This window comes from Pleurodeles waltl, chromosome 4_1, assembly GCF_031143425.1.
Source record: "Pleurodeles waltl isolate 20211129_DDA chromosome 4_1, aPleWal1.hap1.20221129, whole genome shotgun sequence".
NCBI classification, from domain to species: Eukaryota; Metazoa; Chordata; class Amphibia; order Caudata; family Salamandridae; genus Pleurodeles; species Pleurodeles waltl.
This window is the reverse complement of record NC_090442.1, coordinates 187,620,872-187,637,885: the sequence shown is the minus strand read 5'-3', so window position 1 is coordinate 187,637,885 and position 17,014 is coordinate 187,620,872. Positions and strand designations below refer to the sequence as shown.

At 44.7% G+C, this 17,014-nt stretch overlaps 1 protein-coding gene across 1 annotated transcript in view; it reads right to left on the bottom strand.

The window, feature by feature from the left end:
• USP18 (ubiquitin specific peptidase 18) overlaps positions 1-17,014 on the bottom strand; it is a 137,360-nt gene that overhangs the window by 29,186 nt on the left and 91,160 nt on the right. Inside the window, exons 7-9 of the mRNA XM_069228030.1 lie at positions 10,567-10,662; positions 7,349-7,519; positions 4,329-4,460 (exon numbers count right to left, since the gene is read on the bottom strand). Coding sequence (XP_069084131.1) covers positions 4,329-4,460; positions 7,349-7,519; positions 10,567-10,662 — 399 coding nt within the window. The remainder of the gene's footprint in view (positions 1-4,328; positions 4,461-7,348; positions 7,520-10,566; positions 10,663-17,014) is intronic.

The following is a 17,014-nucleotide window of genomic DNA, read 5'->3' as shown; positions in this document are numbered from 1 at the left end:
TTATAGAACGGTGGCTGGCCATACATTCTTCAATTAAATTAATTCCAGGAATTTTTACCGGAGGCCCACGTGGAGATCGTGATGCAGTAGAAATGGGGAGGAAAAGCTAAACAACGACGAAAAATGCCCACAAGGAAAATGGAGCACGGAGTGGGCTGCTGAAAGAATCCCCCTCAGGGTTGAGGGTTAGAGAAAAGGAGGTAAGAGACATTGCACATCCAGAGACAGTGACATTACAGTAAAGTAGCCCTGATTAAAGTGCAAAACTGCGAACAAGAAGAACCCATAACAGAATGAAACAACAAGGTTGTTTACTAGAGAAATGATTGGTAGCCGTGGTGCCTCACGTGCGAAGCTGCAGAAAGGGAACAAACCCGAATGACTAGACACATACAAAGTGTAGGGGGAAACTATTCCTACACATGTCTTCCAGAAAACAAAACGTCAACAGCGTCTCCAACTACTTCGCACCCATCAAAGGGGGAACAGCACAGCAGGGGATTGCGGACATGGCCCTCACACGGGATGACCTTCTCACCTCCCTGAGAGACTTTAAAAAAGAACTAAGGGAAGAACTGAAGGCAGATATGGCCTCCTCGATCGAAAAATTCCAGACAGATCTTAATGACAAACTATCCTCACTATGGCAAGATGTAGACTCCGAGAGCTCCAGAATTCTGGGGACAGAGACGAACACTGAAGAAATGGAAGCTCTCCTCAACCAACTAGACACATAGACACTCCAGATAGAACGTCAAGTAGCGACACTTAAGCAAGAAGACATGGAAAAACGGGCTTGGCGAGACAACATCAGGATCCGGAACCTTGCAGAGGGAGCGGAGGGGCCCGACCTTGAAGCCTTTGTGATGGGCTTGATCCAGGAAATGGTGAGCAGTACACAGCTAAAAATAAAGATAGACAGAATCCACAGAGTAGGCAGCGGCTTCTCCAATGACAAGAGATGACCCAGAGATATTCTCGTCAAATTGCATTCCTTTAGGGTCAAAGAAGCCGTCCTCCAAGCAGCATGAAAGGCAGATAAGATAATGTTTCAAGGAGAAACCTGCTCCCTGTTCCAAGACATAGCCCCTGCCACACTCGCCCAGAGGCAACAATTCAAGCCCATCACGGATAGACTAATGGAAGACCATGTTAGATACTGCTGGACCTTTCCCTTTAGCCTGGCCTTTGAACTGAACAATATATCACATCACATCATGTGAGGCAATGACAATACGAGGAATTCCCCAGTTCCCCAGTCTGAAGAGAATGGAGGGTAAGGTCCTTCTGAGCCAAGTTGGAGAAAGGCCCCTGGACCCGGACGATGGCTGCCCCGACAGTCCCATGGAGCACACAAACACAAAACGACAGAGACGTGTCTGGCAAGATAATGAAGACGCACACCTATGGGAAACACCTTCGTCATCAGTACAAATGCAGGTCCTACTACCTCACATACCCCAATGATAAAGCCCAACAATATCAACATGTAAAGCGACAAAAGCGGTACTAGGCCTTCACTCACACTGTTGTTAACAGACTTATGGAGACTTTTACGTTCTGGAAATGTTGTCCTTAATCTGTTAATTGTTAGGTTTTTCTCAGGAGATGGGAGATTTAGATAGCAGACAAGAATCAAGAAGCAGATCTTACTAAGGGGTGGACGGAAAGAATGAATCCCGTATGGACACTCGTGAGATCTCGAGGGGTGACCCTGAAGAAAGGGCACAGTATTCAGCGATCTAGCTTAATGTTAGCTTCAGAGATAAGATCACACCCTTTGCGGGTATGATGGTAGTGACAATGATCACCTGGAATTTTAAAGGACTAAATTCACCAGCAACCACCATACACGGGGTCACCTTTGGGACTTTAGAACATAAAATATCGCTATTCGCGGATGATGTTCTTCTGACACCGACTGATCCTGCCTCCTCATGCTCCTCCCTGCAAGAGGAACTTCGTCTATTCGAAGAGGTGGCGGGATTTAAAGTAAATCTTTCCAAGTCCTACATGATGACTCTGACCATGCCCCCATCAGAGATGGAACTGCTGGCAGCCTCCACACCGTTCCAATGGGCAAAGAGGGAAATAACCTATCTGGGTATCAAAATCACACCACATATAGCGGACCTTTACATGGCCAACTATTCCCCGCCTGCTGAAAAGCATAAGAGACACCCTGAAATGGTGGGCACCATCTTATCTCACACGTTGGGGAGGATCAACCCCATTAAAATGACACTTTTGCTTAAGATACTCTACGGATTTCAAAGCCTGCCACTGGAAGTGGATTGCACATTTTTCCCAACCCTCTGCACCCCTCTAGTGCGCTTTATATGGCAGGGAAAAGGGGCAAAGTTATCTTACAAAATGTTAAGCAGGCCTAAGGACAGGGGTGGTCTGAGCCTGCCAGATTTCCAGTTATATTATAAAAAAATTATAGAACTAATTACTGAAATTATTGAAAACAAGCTAGAAGGTTTTTTTTTTGCAGGAGTTGAAACGGACATAATTGACAAAGAGGTATTACTAATTAATGGATATTGATGAAGGCTGGTTGCTGCCAGAGAGAAGCTTAGAAAAGAACATTCATAGTTTTAATCATTTGAAAGGTGTTAATGAATTTTTATGACAAAGTATCTGTAAATAATTTTGCTAAGGTCAGACTGAATTTAGAGCATGGTTATCTGAAGCTGAGTAAACTCTGTTTATAAAATATATATACACATGATTCCGAGTCCATTAATTTCTGTTTTCTTCTTACCCCAGAATAGCCCATTTAGCCTTGTAGGGGCAGTTTGGTGGTCCTCTAAAATGCTACATATATGATTGCATAACAATACACAACTCTAAATGGTGCAGTACTAGCATTTCGTAGTTTCCCAGGAAATGTTGGCACCTTATCTACGTAACTTATTTTCCGACACAAAAGCTATAATAGTGTACTGTTAAATTGTGTGTCCGAGAGTTTCATCTATTAATTTTAATGTACAAATATTAAGTATTAGTAATGTAATGTGAAAGGATTAACAGAGTGCTGACTAATCACTTGTGAGGGTCTGTAGGCACTGAGTAGGCGTGGAAGATCTGGAGCCTCAGACGGAGAGCCATGTCTTCAGTTTCTTGTGGAATCTTGTGAGTGTGGTGGCTGTTCTGATGTCTTGGGGGAGGGAGTTCCAGGTCTTTTCTGCTAGATTGGTGAATGAGTGGCCTCTTGTCCTGCATCTGCGAATGCGGGGAATGTGTGCGAATGACAGAGAGGCCGATCGGAGGATGCCGGTTGGCTGGTGGAAATGCTGATGGCTGTTGAGGTAGAAGGGTCCATTTTGTTGTAGCGCTTTTTATGCGAGGGTGAGTATCTGGAAGTGGCTCAACAAAACCTTTGCAAGTATATCAATTTGAGTATATGGCTCATTACTTTGGAAAGCCCTGGCCCCACATCTTAGAATAGATTATTTTAGATTTGAAGGTATTAAAGACCACCCCTACAGATTGGTCTGTGGTTAGATTGCACACCACCCACTCGAAGTCATCCATTTTCCTGCCACACAGATTGACCACAAACCTCTTATCAATGTGTATTTTTTACAAGCCATATGTCTATGACCAGAGGACTGACAACCCATTGACCAGTGCACTAAAGTGTATGACTCAGTCTACTGAGGTCTTACCATCTGCCAGGTTCCTATTTCTTGCTCGGGCTGATCTGGAATGGCACCATCTACAGGTTGTGGAAGACACAGAACCTCAGTCTGGTCACACTCCTTACCTACAAAATGCTTAGCCTATCCAATGGACTATATATTGAGCTCAACTGGTGAATTCTCAGGGCTTTGACCCCTAATGATACCTATCGACAGAGGTAGTAGATCCTGTTCTACTAGATACCTTTTCCTTTCAAAAGACTAACAACTAGTGACTCATTAAATAGTACTTGCAATACCGAACTTTCCCTGCACTGACACATATACCCCAGTTACGAATGACTCAGGATTGAGACACTGAAGGAACGTTTAAATGTACCAGTGACGATATTGGGTGAAAGCCATCAAGCCTTGCATCCAGAGCTACTGAAGCAGGGGGCTAGACATACCACAGCAAAACTGATGCCTTCTATCATTTATGTCAGGTGCTTATGCCCCCTTGCGTACGAACTCAAACATTATAAACAATACTGTAAAAGATCCAATGAATCCTGAAGTAGTAAAAATTGTCAAGAGCCCTTTAACTTTAAATAGGCCAAGGTTTACTTTGTGTTGAAAGAGGGATACATATTTCAGTGGGACTGGAATAGGAAGGGAAATGAGATTAAAAATGCACCTCACCTTGCTAACACTGGAATCATTAAAGCTGTACCATCTCTGGTCCTTCATGTTCCTGATGTATGAGCAGTAGTGTCCACAAATGGGGGTCCCTGAATGGGCGACGACTGCAAAAAGTTCATACTTCCAGTCTTCCTGAAAGAGACAATGCACTCACGAATTTACAGACACAGCTAACCACTGGATAGTGAAGTGCGTACACATACACACACCCACACACACCCAGCCCCCCCCCCAAAAAAAAACTATGTTAAAGCTTCCTGATGGAAAGATCATTGCTATGAAAAAAGTTTAATAGAATTGAAGAGTGAAAATCAGAGGACCTAACTGGCCAGTCACAAGACCATGACCTTGCACATTGAATCGTGGATCCCTCTATCCTCACAACCTCTGGCTCATGTAATTCTCTCACAAGTCAGATCCTTAAAAGTAGGTGGTGGAACAGCTCTAATTTACATCAAAACAATCAAATCCTATGACCACATCCTTCAGATGTTTATTGGGTGTTGTGATCAATACGACTGCAACAGATTTAAGACTTAACACCATATACTACCTCCCTGGAAAGACACATGTTTTTGTAAAAGAACTCATACATACATCACCAAATAACTCATATTTTTCTGATATTTTCATCTTCACTGGAAAAAGGCTCAATCGTGGATTTTAGTCCTGTGGCATTCAAGTGAATTGAATCCTTTCTTTTCAGGCGTACTCAACAAGCAATAGTTCCCATCTTTTGCTTGAAACTTCAGCCCTTAAGTTAGGGATAGAGGCTCTTTTGCATTTCATCCCCCCTTTTTCATCCTTAACGTAAAGACCTCTTGAATTTCTGCTTAATGATTCTGGAGTGAGAGTCTACTTGTATGCTGATGGCACACAGCACCTATTCAAGCTAAGTATGTCCTGTATGTCTGGCGGTGATCCCGGGCCAGCGTGTGTGGGGGGTGGGTGGGCAGAAACTGGGACACTGGAAAGCTACAAAGAGGAAAAAGATGGATTATGGAGCTATAGGAAGTGAATGACAAAGTGCCAGTTCTAGCATAGATTGAATAGACCGAATACAAATGTCAGGAAGATCAAGCTTGACAAGGCAGCTAATCCGATGTTCAAGCAACAGAACTGGTCATCGAATAAGTATCACAGCTCCAGATTCAACTGATGAACAACTATGAAAAGGCAACCAACAACGTCAGCCATCCACACGCTCACGTAGGAAAAGGTAATCCACCACGCTGTGCAGTACAAAGTCCTACAAGCCCTTAGGTAATGGACTAAATACACTTTGGGCATTGATACAGGATAGATGCAAGGTCACCCCCATTGTAATGCACCCCACATGACAGACAATTCAAACATACACAAACCCCAATGGGATTTGCATATCAGGCTGCAAGAGCCCTGCTGGCCCTAAGGAAATCGACCCAGGGGAAAATCCAACACCCTTTCCATTCCATGATCATTCCTCTGGACCAGAACCTGTCTACTGACACTTTCCAAAACACTCCCCAAGCAAAAGCAACATTCAGAGACAGGGTTCGCATAGAACAGAGTCCACGTAACTGACAAATGTGTGCTACAGAAAATCTGAATGACATTCCATACTAAATTACTGATTTCTTCTGTTCTTGTACCTCCTCAAGATTGTTCATATTACACTCTACTTCCTCATGAAGGCACATATATTGTTTCTAAAATTGTAAGGCACTCTGACACCCTCTTATATAGGGCCAGGTACCACTGTTTAAAGTTTGTACAAGTGGTACACTGCGCTTAGTTGCACTTCCTGGTGACTGCTTAGATCTTCCTCCTTAAAGGATGGGGAGCGCTGTGACACCCCTATGGTGTGCCCTATTTCGAAACTAAAGCCTCTCAAATTCTGCAGGTCTTTGAACCTCAACATTTTAAAAATATTTACCTGTTCAGTCACTTTCCAGGACACTTTAAACATTGGTAAATGTAGGATGCCATCAAGAATCAAAGGAAATATAATGAATTGAATTTGTCAGCAGGAGTTACACGGGGAACACTGTAATATCAGGTTTGTAAATGAGATACAGGGAGCTGATTCCTATATGATGGAAGGTATAGAACTGGTAGATATAGCAAGTAGTCAGTTTATGAGGCTTTTCTTAAAGGAGATTGCTGGATTTATCTTCATTTGGACAGAATCCAAAAGTGCAGGTGCGCTGTCTGGAATGTTAGAACTCTTCTTGGTTGATGGGTTTCCTCTGAGACCTCTATTTCCTCCAGGGATGGTAAGCTTGTGGGCCACTTTTCAGTGGTGGTCATGCTCAGTGCCCTCTGGGATGCGCCCGGTCGTGTGAGTCCTGTGCTTCTCTGGTGGCAGTCAATTCAGCGAGATCATATCTGGTTTCATGTGACCAAATGTCTTTGTTCTGGGGAGGAGGGCTGCAGTGGAGTGTAGGTCGAGTTCAGAGGTGCATTGTGGAGCAGATCTCACATCGGTGTCTGTTCTTTTGTTAGGAAGCCACTACTCTTCTGCAGAGAGGCTGCACCCAGTAATATTTCAAAGCATCAGTGGTTGAAACGCTAACAATTTTGAAAACTTTGAAAAGAAAAAGTGAGCTAGCTCTTAGCCCCCAGGTATACGTTGAATGCTGCAGTGTATCTGGGCAGGATGCTTCTCCTCTCCACACCCCATTGCAACGGACCCGGTGCTACCTCACCTGGATTTCCCATTTCAGGGGAAAATGCTTGTGATAGCTGGATATATGCTCAGGGCTACCAGCTGGAATTGCCGTTTCTGGACACACTGTACATATATCTGATCACCTTGTAATCGGGCCCTAGGTGGCAGGTAATGCACAACAGGGAGCGTTCAGATAAACTCTTTCAGCTAAACATTGCCCTCCCTAAGCACTTGTGAACAACATGCTTGTTTGAGGAATTGGTTGCTTCACTTACTGTCCAGTACAATTTCTAGTAAAGCATTTAGAGGCCATACATTCCACAGCAGACAGTCACTCACAAACAAGGAACGTAGCATAAAGGCAACATACCTGCTCCCTAGACTCGCAACACACCACGTCTGCTTCCAGGATCTGGCTGAGGTCAAGGTTCAATGGGAAGGAAATCCGGCGGCTGATCTTTCTTACCCAGGAGGACTTGGTGGAGGACAGGCGCTTTAGGTGCAGGGTCAGAGTCCGTGGCAGGCTCCTGACTCTCATGCCCTAGACAAGAGTCCTGCAAAGTCAGCTTAATGACACATTCATGGTACCTAATATAACTGTAAGCAGATTCTTTTGTAGAAAGTTGTCAAACCTGTATATTGAAAACAGCATCTCAAATCATACCACTAGAATAATTTGCATTTGCATTTCCATTCCATGTCCATACTTGTTTATGTAGGGCCTAGGACGAGGGAGTAGCTAGAAATTTAAAACAGTCCCCACGTTGCAGTAAAGCACTGATGCCACCAAGCGAGCATGGTAAGTGAGCCAAACCATCGTTACAAAGGTTTCCTTGCATCTGTCCATTCATTCTCTCACTGTTCCATCCACCTGCTGATCTCCACTATTTCACCTTTACATTCTGTCATACATTCATGTTTTCATCCACCAGTTAACCTTCCCCCTTCCATCCATTCATGCATCTATCCATACAATCTGCCATCCATCTACTCTGCTTTTCATCCATCCACTTTGCCATCCATCCATTCATCCACACTGCCACCCATCCATTATCCATCCTGCAATCCATCCATCTATCCACTCTGCCATCTATCCATTCACCCACCCCCTCTGCCGTCCATCAATCCACTCTGCCATCCATCCATTCACTCTGACATCCACTCTTCCATCCATCCGCTCTGCCACCCATTTATCCATCCTTTGTCCATTCACTCTGTAATTCATCCATTTATTTGTCAACTCTGAAAAATATATCCATCTACTCTGCCATCCATCCAGCCCGCCATCCATCCATCCACCCTGCCATCCATTTACTCCTCTTTTCACCCACGCATTTATCCATCCCTTACCTCTGCAGTCCTTTCACCTGTCCATCCATCTGTCAGTCCCTTTACTCTGCCATCCTTTTACCTGCCAACCAGTTATCCATTCACTCACTTGCCCGCCCACCCATCCCTTTACTTTGCCATTCTTCCACCTGCCGTCCACCTACCCTTCACTCATATTTTCACTCATTCACATTCATCCATGCTTCCTTCTTTCCACCCTTCCTTTAAATATTCCTTCATTTCCTGTTCTGTTCTCCTTCCTTGCTCCTGCTTGCTCTTCTGTTAACTTTTATTCCAGTTAATGATGAGTTTTTACCTGCTGAGTTGCAGACAGAAGATGCCTAAACAAGAACATAATTCCCGGTGTAGCTGCTAAGGTGGGGTGTTCACGATGCCCCTGGCCTCAGACTGTCATATATTTCAAAGCGCATGAGCGGCATCAGTGACTCCACCTTACTCCATGGCGGATTCGTGGTATATGGAGTGAGTGAGGATCGAGGCATATCTAAGGAGGTAGACAGCACTGTGTGTAGTCAAGTCTGGAGAGGAGGTATGTCCATCATTTACTTTTTAGCACCTTCCATAATTTGCATTTTTACTTTATTTCTGGACAAGGGAGACAGGGTCCTTTGAGCCCTGACACTGTTTTCCATATTGTGAAACATCTGAACACTATCATTGGTTTAGTGTTGGTAGCATACACGTAATTCAGGTAATTACACAGAGGCCAATTCACAAAGCCATTTATGAGAGTGTGAAGTAGTACTCAGTATTACATGAGTATTACTTCACATACTCATGAATGCCTTTGTGAATTGGTCTTGAATTGCCCAACTTCCTATCAGTAATAGTGCAAACAGGGCACCGTCCTCTGTATGTGTACTACCTGCACATGAATATTCTCTGAATATTCCCATTTGGTGAAGTTTTGAGTAGGATTGACAAAGGTTTTACAGAGTATGTTCTGAGGTGCAAGGGGAGTATGATTTTATGCACTCATTAATACCTTTGTGAAGCGTTCCCTCAACATAAGAACGGTCTCGAAACAACCTACCTGAAATACAAGCCCTCACATCTCCAGGATCTTTTTGTGCATGTCAGTTTCACGTCAGCGTGTGGAAAGTTCCATCTGTGATTATGAGCGAGGGGGGTCTGCTGCCTGGAACCAGGGCGCGGATATTGACAGTCACATTAAATATGAGTTTTCACAGTCCTACGTTTTTGGGAAGGAAGGTTGTGTTATTGCAGCGTAGGCGCCTTAAGTGGTCACTGGAAGTGTGAAGGGCACCCACAGATTCAGAACTTTGTGGGCGGTAACAGAGTTTCAACGGGTTTTCACACAAACACGTCACACGTCCATGCTAAGTGTTACAAATGAGTGAGAAAGTGCTCTAAACTCCCCTGATTTCAGGGAGATAAAGAAAGGAATGTCTGCCCAGGGAAAAAATAATTGACCCCTTGAGGAAAAAAAATACATAAAATGAATGTACCAATATATGTTTGCTCTGTTGCAGACAGTCAGGGGCAGCGGAGGAATGAGGATGCACCTGGAAATCTACGGTTTGTGCAGAGTTTCAGGGGTAGTACAGGAGAGTGCTGACAATCCTCTAAAACTCACAAATCTGTGTAAATTGTGAGTGTGTGTTTTCCGGCCTGGAGGGATCTAGTCTGAGGAGAGCCTTTGTCACCCATCTGTGGGTTGAAAGGCTTTTGAGATCATTGACAAAGTGGCCCTCGATTGCCTTTTTAACCAGATCAATCTGCAGTTCTAAGCTCTCTTTAGGACCAAACCAGTTTGGCTTAGAGCAATATTTAAGTCAGCTCCAGAGTCTCCCACTGGGGAATAAAGCAAAATTATTGCAATAACTGCAGCTCCTGGGTCAGACCTGCTAGATTTACACTTCCTAATAACAGCCCAATCTATTCTTGCATGTACCTGAATGGTGTGGGAACTCTCCAAAATAGTATTCGTCTTGAGGTACTTATTCAGATTATAGAGGAGCCATAACTTAAGTTCTTATTGGTCAGTATGTTTGGAGGAGCGATGGAACTGGCACCACAAAAGATGCTGAATTGCCTGAAATCGGAAATGCAGGGGTAAAGTCATTCCCACAAGCATGACATGAAAGCATGGCTCATCACTCGAGGTCCATACATATTGGCACAGAGTGCCTGCCTCTCCTCCAAACACCCACTAAGAAGTGCTGGGCACTTAGACCTTGCCTCCCATATACGACTAGCTACCACCCCAGACATTACCTGCAGGCTTGCAGTTTTCTCCCCACAGTCTTCACACAGCCACATATTTTCTTCAGTCGGTTTTTCAGACCGGAAGACAATGGCCAGCGCCTCTTCCTGGAGATAAGAGAGAAAGGTCACAAAAATAGATACAGGGAATGAGATGTGACATCCTGCAACCAACAGTCAGTGGAAAGTGTCTGAGTGCGTTAGAATAGATATGATTCCCTAAAATTGTGTGCACGTTCTGAATATGCACAGGTCCTTGCCTTTCGAGTAACTAAAATATTTAACTTTTCAAGCAAGTTCAGAAATAATTTCAGACTATAAATCAGATGTACACATTACTGTTTGCAAAATACTGGTTGGAAATTGCAAGCAGTATTCTTGCGACCACTAAAGAATGTTACAAACCGACCAATGTACTAATAAGTTGGTTTGTAAACTTCATAAGCGTGGTGGGTCGCAATCTGACCTACCTCATTATTATTAAACAGGTAGGTCACAGGGAAGGTGGCTTACCACTATGTCTGTGATTGCTTTTAAATAAACCACATTTTTATGTAAACCAGCAAGTTTGCTTGAGGAAGAATGTGTTTGAAAATATATTTTTAAAATTTTTGTTTTCTTGAGAGTTGACGGTGGTTCCCACAATTTTTTTTTTCTTTTCGCAAAGCGGAAGTCCTCCTTTTTAAAAATAGGTTACCATCTCCTTTGAGACTTTGGTAACTTTTTAATGTTTTGTGACTGGACTTCATTGGAAAAACGTTGATGCATGTCATGCCATTTTGTATTTGAAAGGTGTACCTAAAACATGTCCCTTCCAAATACCAAGTCTATATCCATTCGCAATCCCATTTTAGGAGCTGGTAAAGCTTTTCCGACAACAGAAATGGAATTAACACATCTGAAAAAGCATTTTTACAGTTGCAAAATCTGAATTGGCACATTCCAAACATGCTTAGTGGCAATTTAGAGATTCCTCGGTATTGTTTGAACTCCATGTGCTGTTAGTCATCCAAGAAATAAAGAAGCACACAGAGAGAATTGGATATCATTTTGGCAGACAAGAACACAGGTGGAGTACCTATGCAGATGACACCTGAATCTTACATCTCAATATAGATTTATCTCTGCTTCATTGTGTTCACGTTGGTCCTTTTACAGAATCTCTCACCTTAAGGTAAACATTTTGTGCTCCCTTCTCAGAAGATTTTGCACACAGAAGTATAACTTGGATGCACAGAAAACTTTACTTGTGAAGGCAAAATCTTTTTTGTTTGTTTCCTAGACTCTTAAGTGGCTTGGTTTTACCTCATCACATGGGATTTTCTCACATGAAAATTTCCCTTTCAGTAAATCAAATTCTCAAGTGGGTCTTTCAAGCTAGATCTACCAGCAAAAGTTGGTGAACACCTAAAAAGTTGCACTTTTATGGAAATTTAAAACAAAATTGAGGGTTGTTTCTCAGACCAACATTTCTGTGAAGGGGAACATATATTTTCAGGCGCAGTTGTGCTTTCACCTTGTATTTAAGGAAGCAGAGATGTTCCCCAGTTACTCTTGTCTCGTGGAATTACTTAAGCATATGTGTTCTCTTGCTAACCTGTGCCTGTCGCAAGATATCAGGATTCAGAATTCTTTGTGATTTCCTAAAAATGCAAAAATGTGCTAAAAATGGATTAATCCTTCAGGGTATGTTTGACGTTTTTAAGGGAACGTTTGAGAACCAGGCTTGTAGAAGTCAAGTACTGTTGGGGACCTTGGGAGAGAGAGTGGAATACTATTAATCCTAAACGCCATATTTATCTATCTGATTTGGAATATCCCATGCCACGGTGTGTTAACCACTAACAACAGCTATGACTAGTATGATCTGAAGAAAAGTTGGATGTACTTGCCATAGACAATACGATGGCTTTACAAGTGATGCAAAGTTCAATGCTGGCCTTGGCCCATGTTGAATTTTCTGATAGCTTTTTTACTAAATTAATTAGTGAAATTTGCCACAACGTATTTGGGGAATAAACGAGGTGAAAGTTGCATATAAAAGCATAGGAACTGCTTCTCAGAAGGAAGATTGGGTAGCAGCTTGATTGTGCACTACTTTCGCTTCAGATTATGTGTTTGATTCAGATTATTGATTGCTACGTTTTGCTATATATATTTTGACAAGCGCCAGTGTCTGATTTGTGAATTTTCCAGGTTTTTTCCACTCAGGGAACCTTCTAGTGCCAATCAATGCTGCAGAACCTTTGGAAGTCGTCATAAGAACCAGTCCCTAGCCTAGTGTGATGCTGTGAGGTGAGAGGAGCATCTTTTAATCACAGATTTGCAAGTAAACCTTCAGTACCCCACGCTGACAGCTGAGGCAATTGGCAAGAGAGAATGACTGATGCCAGAGATGTGAAACCATATTTTTTATATTTGAATGCCATGTACACAGAGGTCCTTGGTGTTGTAAGAACACTAAGAGGCTAAGTTCTTTAATGAATGAAAAACAGAAGGGCTAGATATTAAAGAGACAACTTTTAGTAGCTTCCCTAAGCTAGGATGATTTGTCTCCACTTCCAGATTATAAGGCAGGGAATTCCAGCTCTTTGTGGTGGATTTTCAGAGTGCTCTGTCTCCGTAAGATATTGTGCTTGTTTTGGAAACTATCAGCAAAAGAAATATGGTTAGAAGAACACAGTGAAAGAGGAGGGTGATACGGAGAGCATGTACTCATTAACGAGGCAGTGTTCTTGCTATTTATCACCTTCTGGCAATAGTCAGTGGCTTGAAGATGATTCTACAATGGAAGGCCCCCCCAAATGCGGGGACCGCCAGGTGGGAGTGACATGCACCTACCTGAGGGTATCGGTGACCACCTGGGCCTCTGTATTCTGGATAAATTGGCCAGATAAATCCAGTTTTCATAGGCTAATCTAGATTGGATGAAAGTGATCACAGATGGAATATGTAGGCCTCTGTCAAGATATGGTAGAATTCTCCTCAGGATGCACAGTTGGGCAAAACAGTTTTTGGCACCTCTTAAAACTAGAGGGGGTCACAGTCAGCTTAGAGTTAGTAAATACAGCATGGTTGCAAACAATCTTAGAAGGGGCCGGTGTGCACCCATTTCATGGGCCAAAAAGGGAGTTCCCATTCAGATGGAGGTACCAAGGTGAGTGTGATCTTTGTCTGGGCCTTATTCAATTTGAGGAAGTCAGTGGACATTCAGCAGCAAATTGTGAATCAACAGTTAACTATCATGTCTCTACCAAAGTAATCTGGGAGTGGCTGCATGGGACAGTACAAAGATTAGCTTGGTGTCAGCTGCAAAAGTGGACCCCTGCTTGATGAAGTAGTGATGCAAGAGGCTACGCATAGAAATGAAACTATAAATTAAAGAAAGTCTGTCCCTAAGTGAGACGGGGGATAATGGCACAGCCTGAATACTACTGAAAAAAAGATTTGATCCATTTAAGGACCATCCTGAAAAGTCAAGGTTCATAAGGGTTTCAAGAAGAATATCATGGTTGATTGTGTCAAAGGCTAGTGACAAAAATCTCAGTAATACCATTGCAAGGAAATGTTATGTTTTCTTACTGTATGGGTTGCATTCAATGTAGAGTTTTATTCTGCTGAAAGTCTTTTGTTGTCCACAGATATACAAATATTGAATGGTATGTTTTCAAAGTTACTGTTTGTGTGGGTCAGCATACCTACTGAATGGCCAATTATTAAAGATTTTCTGATAGAGGGAATTCACAATTGAATTCATCAAGTGGGTGAATGTAAACTAAGACTGGGTTGAAAAAAACTAGCTATTTATGAGTTAAAGGATTTATGCTCCTACTCGTAAGACTTGAACTGGGCAGGGCCTTGCAAGATGGCTGACCTAAAGGCTTTGGGGAGACCTCCCATTAGCCTCAGTGATATTCTCTATAATCCTGCACCCATAGATCACACCGACAGCACCATCCACGCTCTACCAGCTCTGTGTATTCTGAGGAGTCAGTGCAGTAAATCTAAAAAAGGCTCCAGCCTGAGAGTGCAGGTTGGCTGCCGTGAGGCGCTGTAGCCTCCAGCAGGGCAAATGACAGCCTGCTTGGCGATTAGAATTGTGTCTGTTAGCCTGAGAATGCAAGTCAGCGGTTTGATCCCTTTAGGGGGGCTGGGCAGCGTTATTTTCAGGTGCCCTGACTCCTGGCTTTGATGGAGGGCCTGGTGGCAGTGAGCTTTGCAGCAAGTTCCTCTATCCTCGAAAGACTCGGTTGTTCCTACTGTGAGAGGGTGCTGATGCGGGCTCCCGATGGCGATTGCTGATCTCTGAGGGCAATGAAAAATGCGGGAAGAGCACAGGAGGCACAGGTACCCTGTTGAGCTGGCCCTGTGAGGATGGCCCTTCCCCTCCAGTGAGTCACGATGTCAAGGAAGAGGTGGCAGGGTTCTGGCTTGGGAAGGGAAGGCACCTGCTGGACTACATGGTGTGAATCTGAGAGTGTCCTGGGGGAGTTGATGAGTCTCTTCACTAGAGTTACATGATGCATGTCCTTCAAAAAATAATTTTCAGGGGCATGTCCAACATGGCGCCCATGTAAATGCGCTCTGCTGGAGCTCCGCTGCCCGATTAACAGCCTGGGCAGAGGCGGTGCAGTGGGGGCCTCTGTAGCAGTGCCCTGGTTGGCAGTGGCCCTTGCGCCTTTGCTGGGGCCCTCTTTTGGCATGTTGTGCCAACCTGGCTGCCCCCTAACTGCTGCAGGACAGAGCACCGACTCATAGGTAGCCCAAAATGGTGACCCGAGGCTGTGCTGCCTTGTATAGAACCTGCATAGGACCTGCAGCTGGCAGTGACCGGGAGAAGTGATCTGGGTGGAGGAAGCCTGGTGCTCGAGGCGGCCTCCAGCTCCCAGCCCAACTGAAGGAGGAGAGACGGCCTGATTGGACATGGAGAGAACCGCTGTGCGGGTCCTTTTTCGGGTGCTGCATGAAGAGGGAGAGGAATCGGCTGGGCCTACACACAGACTGGAGGCACGCTACGGAGCAGATTAGTGAAAAGCCTCCCAGGTAAGAACAACAGGTGGAGGAGAGTGGCGGAGGAGGAGGATGGCTTTACCCCTTGGGACCACGACCCGGACACCCTCGCCATGCCTGTGCATTCACGGGATGGTCCTCCAGCTACCAGACCATTTATTTTAACACCCATCCCCCTGCACATCTTGCAAGGCATACCATTCAAGCCCAAGGTTTTGACCCCACCTGGTCGCCGGCATCCCTGGGAGTTACTTGCTGAACCTAGGTTGTGGGGTTCACTCTCCCACCGGCCCCGATAGACACTGGTATGAATCATGGATCGCGCTGGGCATATGATGTTTTGAAGCTTGGGGGAGCCTTGGGCTGATGCGAATGGCCCAGTTCGAATAGCCCCAGTACCTAAGAAGCGCAGAGACCAGGGAGAGCTCGGTACGTGAAGTAGAACACCTGCTTATTGACTTGAGTAACCAGGAGAACGCCAGCCCATTTCCCATATAGTGATATAGGCCTTGATCTCACCGGCTCTCCCCGATGGGCCTACCAGATGGTACTGGGGACCAGCACCTCGGAATCCCAAAAGAACACTTAATTGCGACAACTCCCTAACAAGGCCTGAGATCAGATCCCATTCTGTCTGTTACAGGGGGAGCGCAGCTAGCCAGCCAGGGTCTTCCCATTATGGGGTTAGGAACCGCTACTTCTATGGGGATGCCATAGCAGGACTCCGGCCGGGCCCCCTGGAAGTTGTGGTATCCCCCATGCCAGAATGTCATCCAATTGTGGTAGCAAAAAAGGACACCACTCTTAGAGACATGCTGCAGAAAGCTTCAGCTAAGAAGGCTGACCCGGTGCCGGCAACCCTGCTAGATAATTCTACTGGGCCAGCCGACAACGGTTCACGAACAGCAGATGACGCTTCAGTTACTGGAACCTTTCTTGAGCAACTGTTTGGCTTCCTAAGGGAAGACCTGGCTGCCTTTAAGAGAAACATAATGGCAGACATTAAAGAATTAAAACAAGACTGTAATGAGTTAGGCCCAAGAGTCAATGCCATGGAACAAGCTGGGGATTCTCGAGAGGTGGAATTGGAGGTGCACAGAAGGGTGCTCCTGATGCTTAAAGAAAAAAAATGAGGATCTTCTCTATCAGATAGAAGACTTGGAGAACAGGTCCCGTCGCACCAATATCCAAATCAACGGGGTCCCATTACAGGCCAACTCTGGAAGCCTGGAATCATATGTTCTTCACCTATTTTGCAATGTGGCCCCAGATTTAGCCAAAAAAGACATAGGCCCTAATTATGAACGTGGCAGTGTGGGCCGCCATGCTGGCGGTGGCCAGTAATCCCGTCAGCCGGTATGGCGGCCCACACCGCCACATAATGAAGCCATGGAGGGCTGCCATAAGCGGCCCTCACCCACCGCCAGGCTGCCTCCGTCAGGCAGCCTGG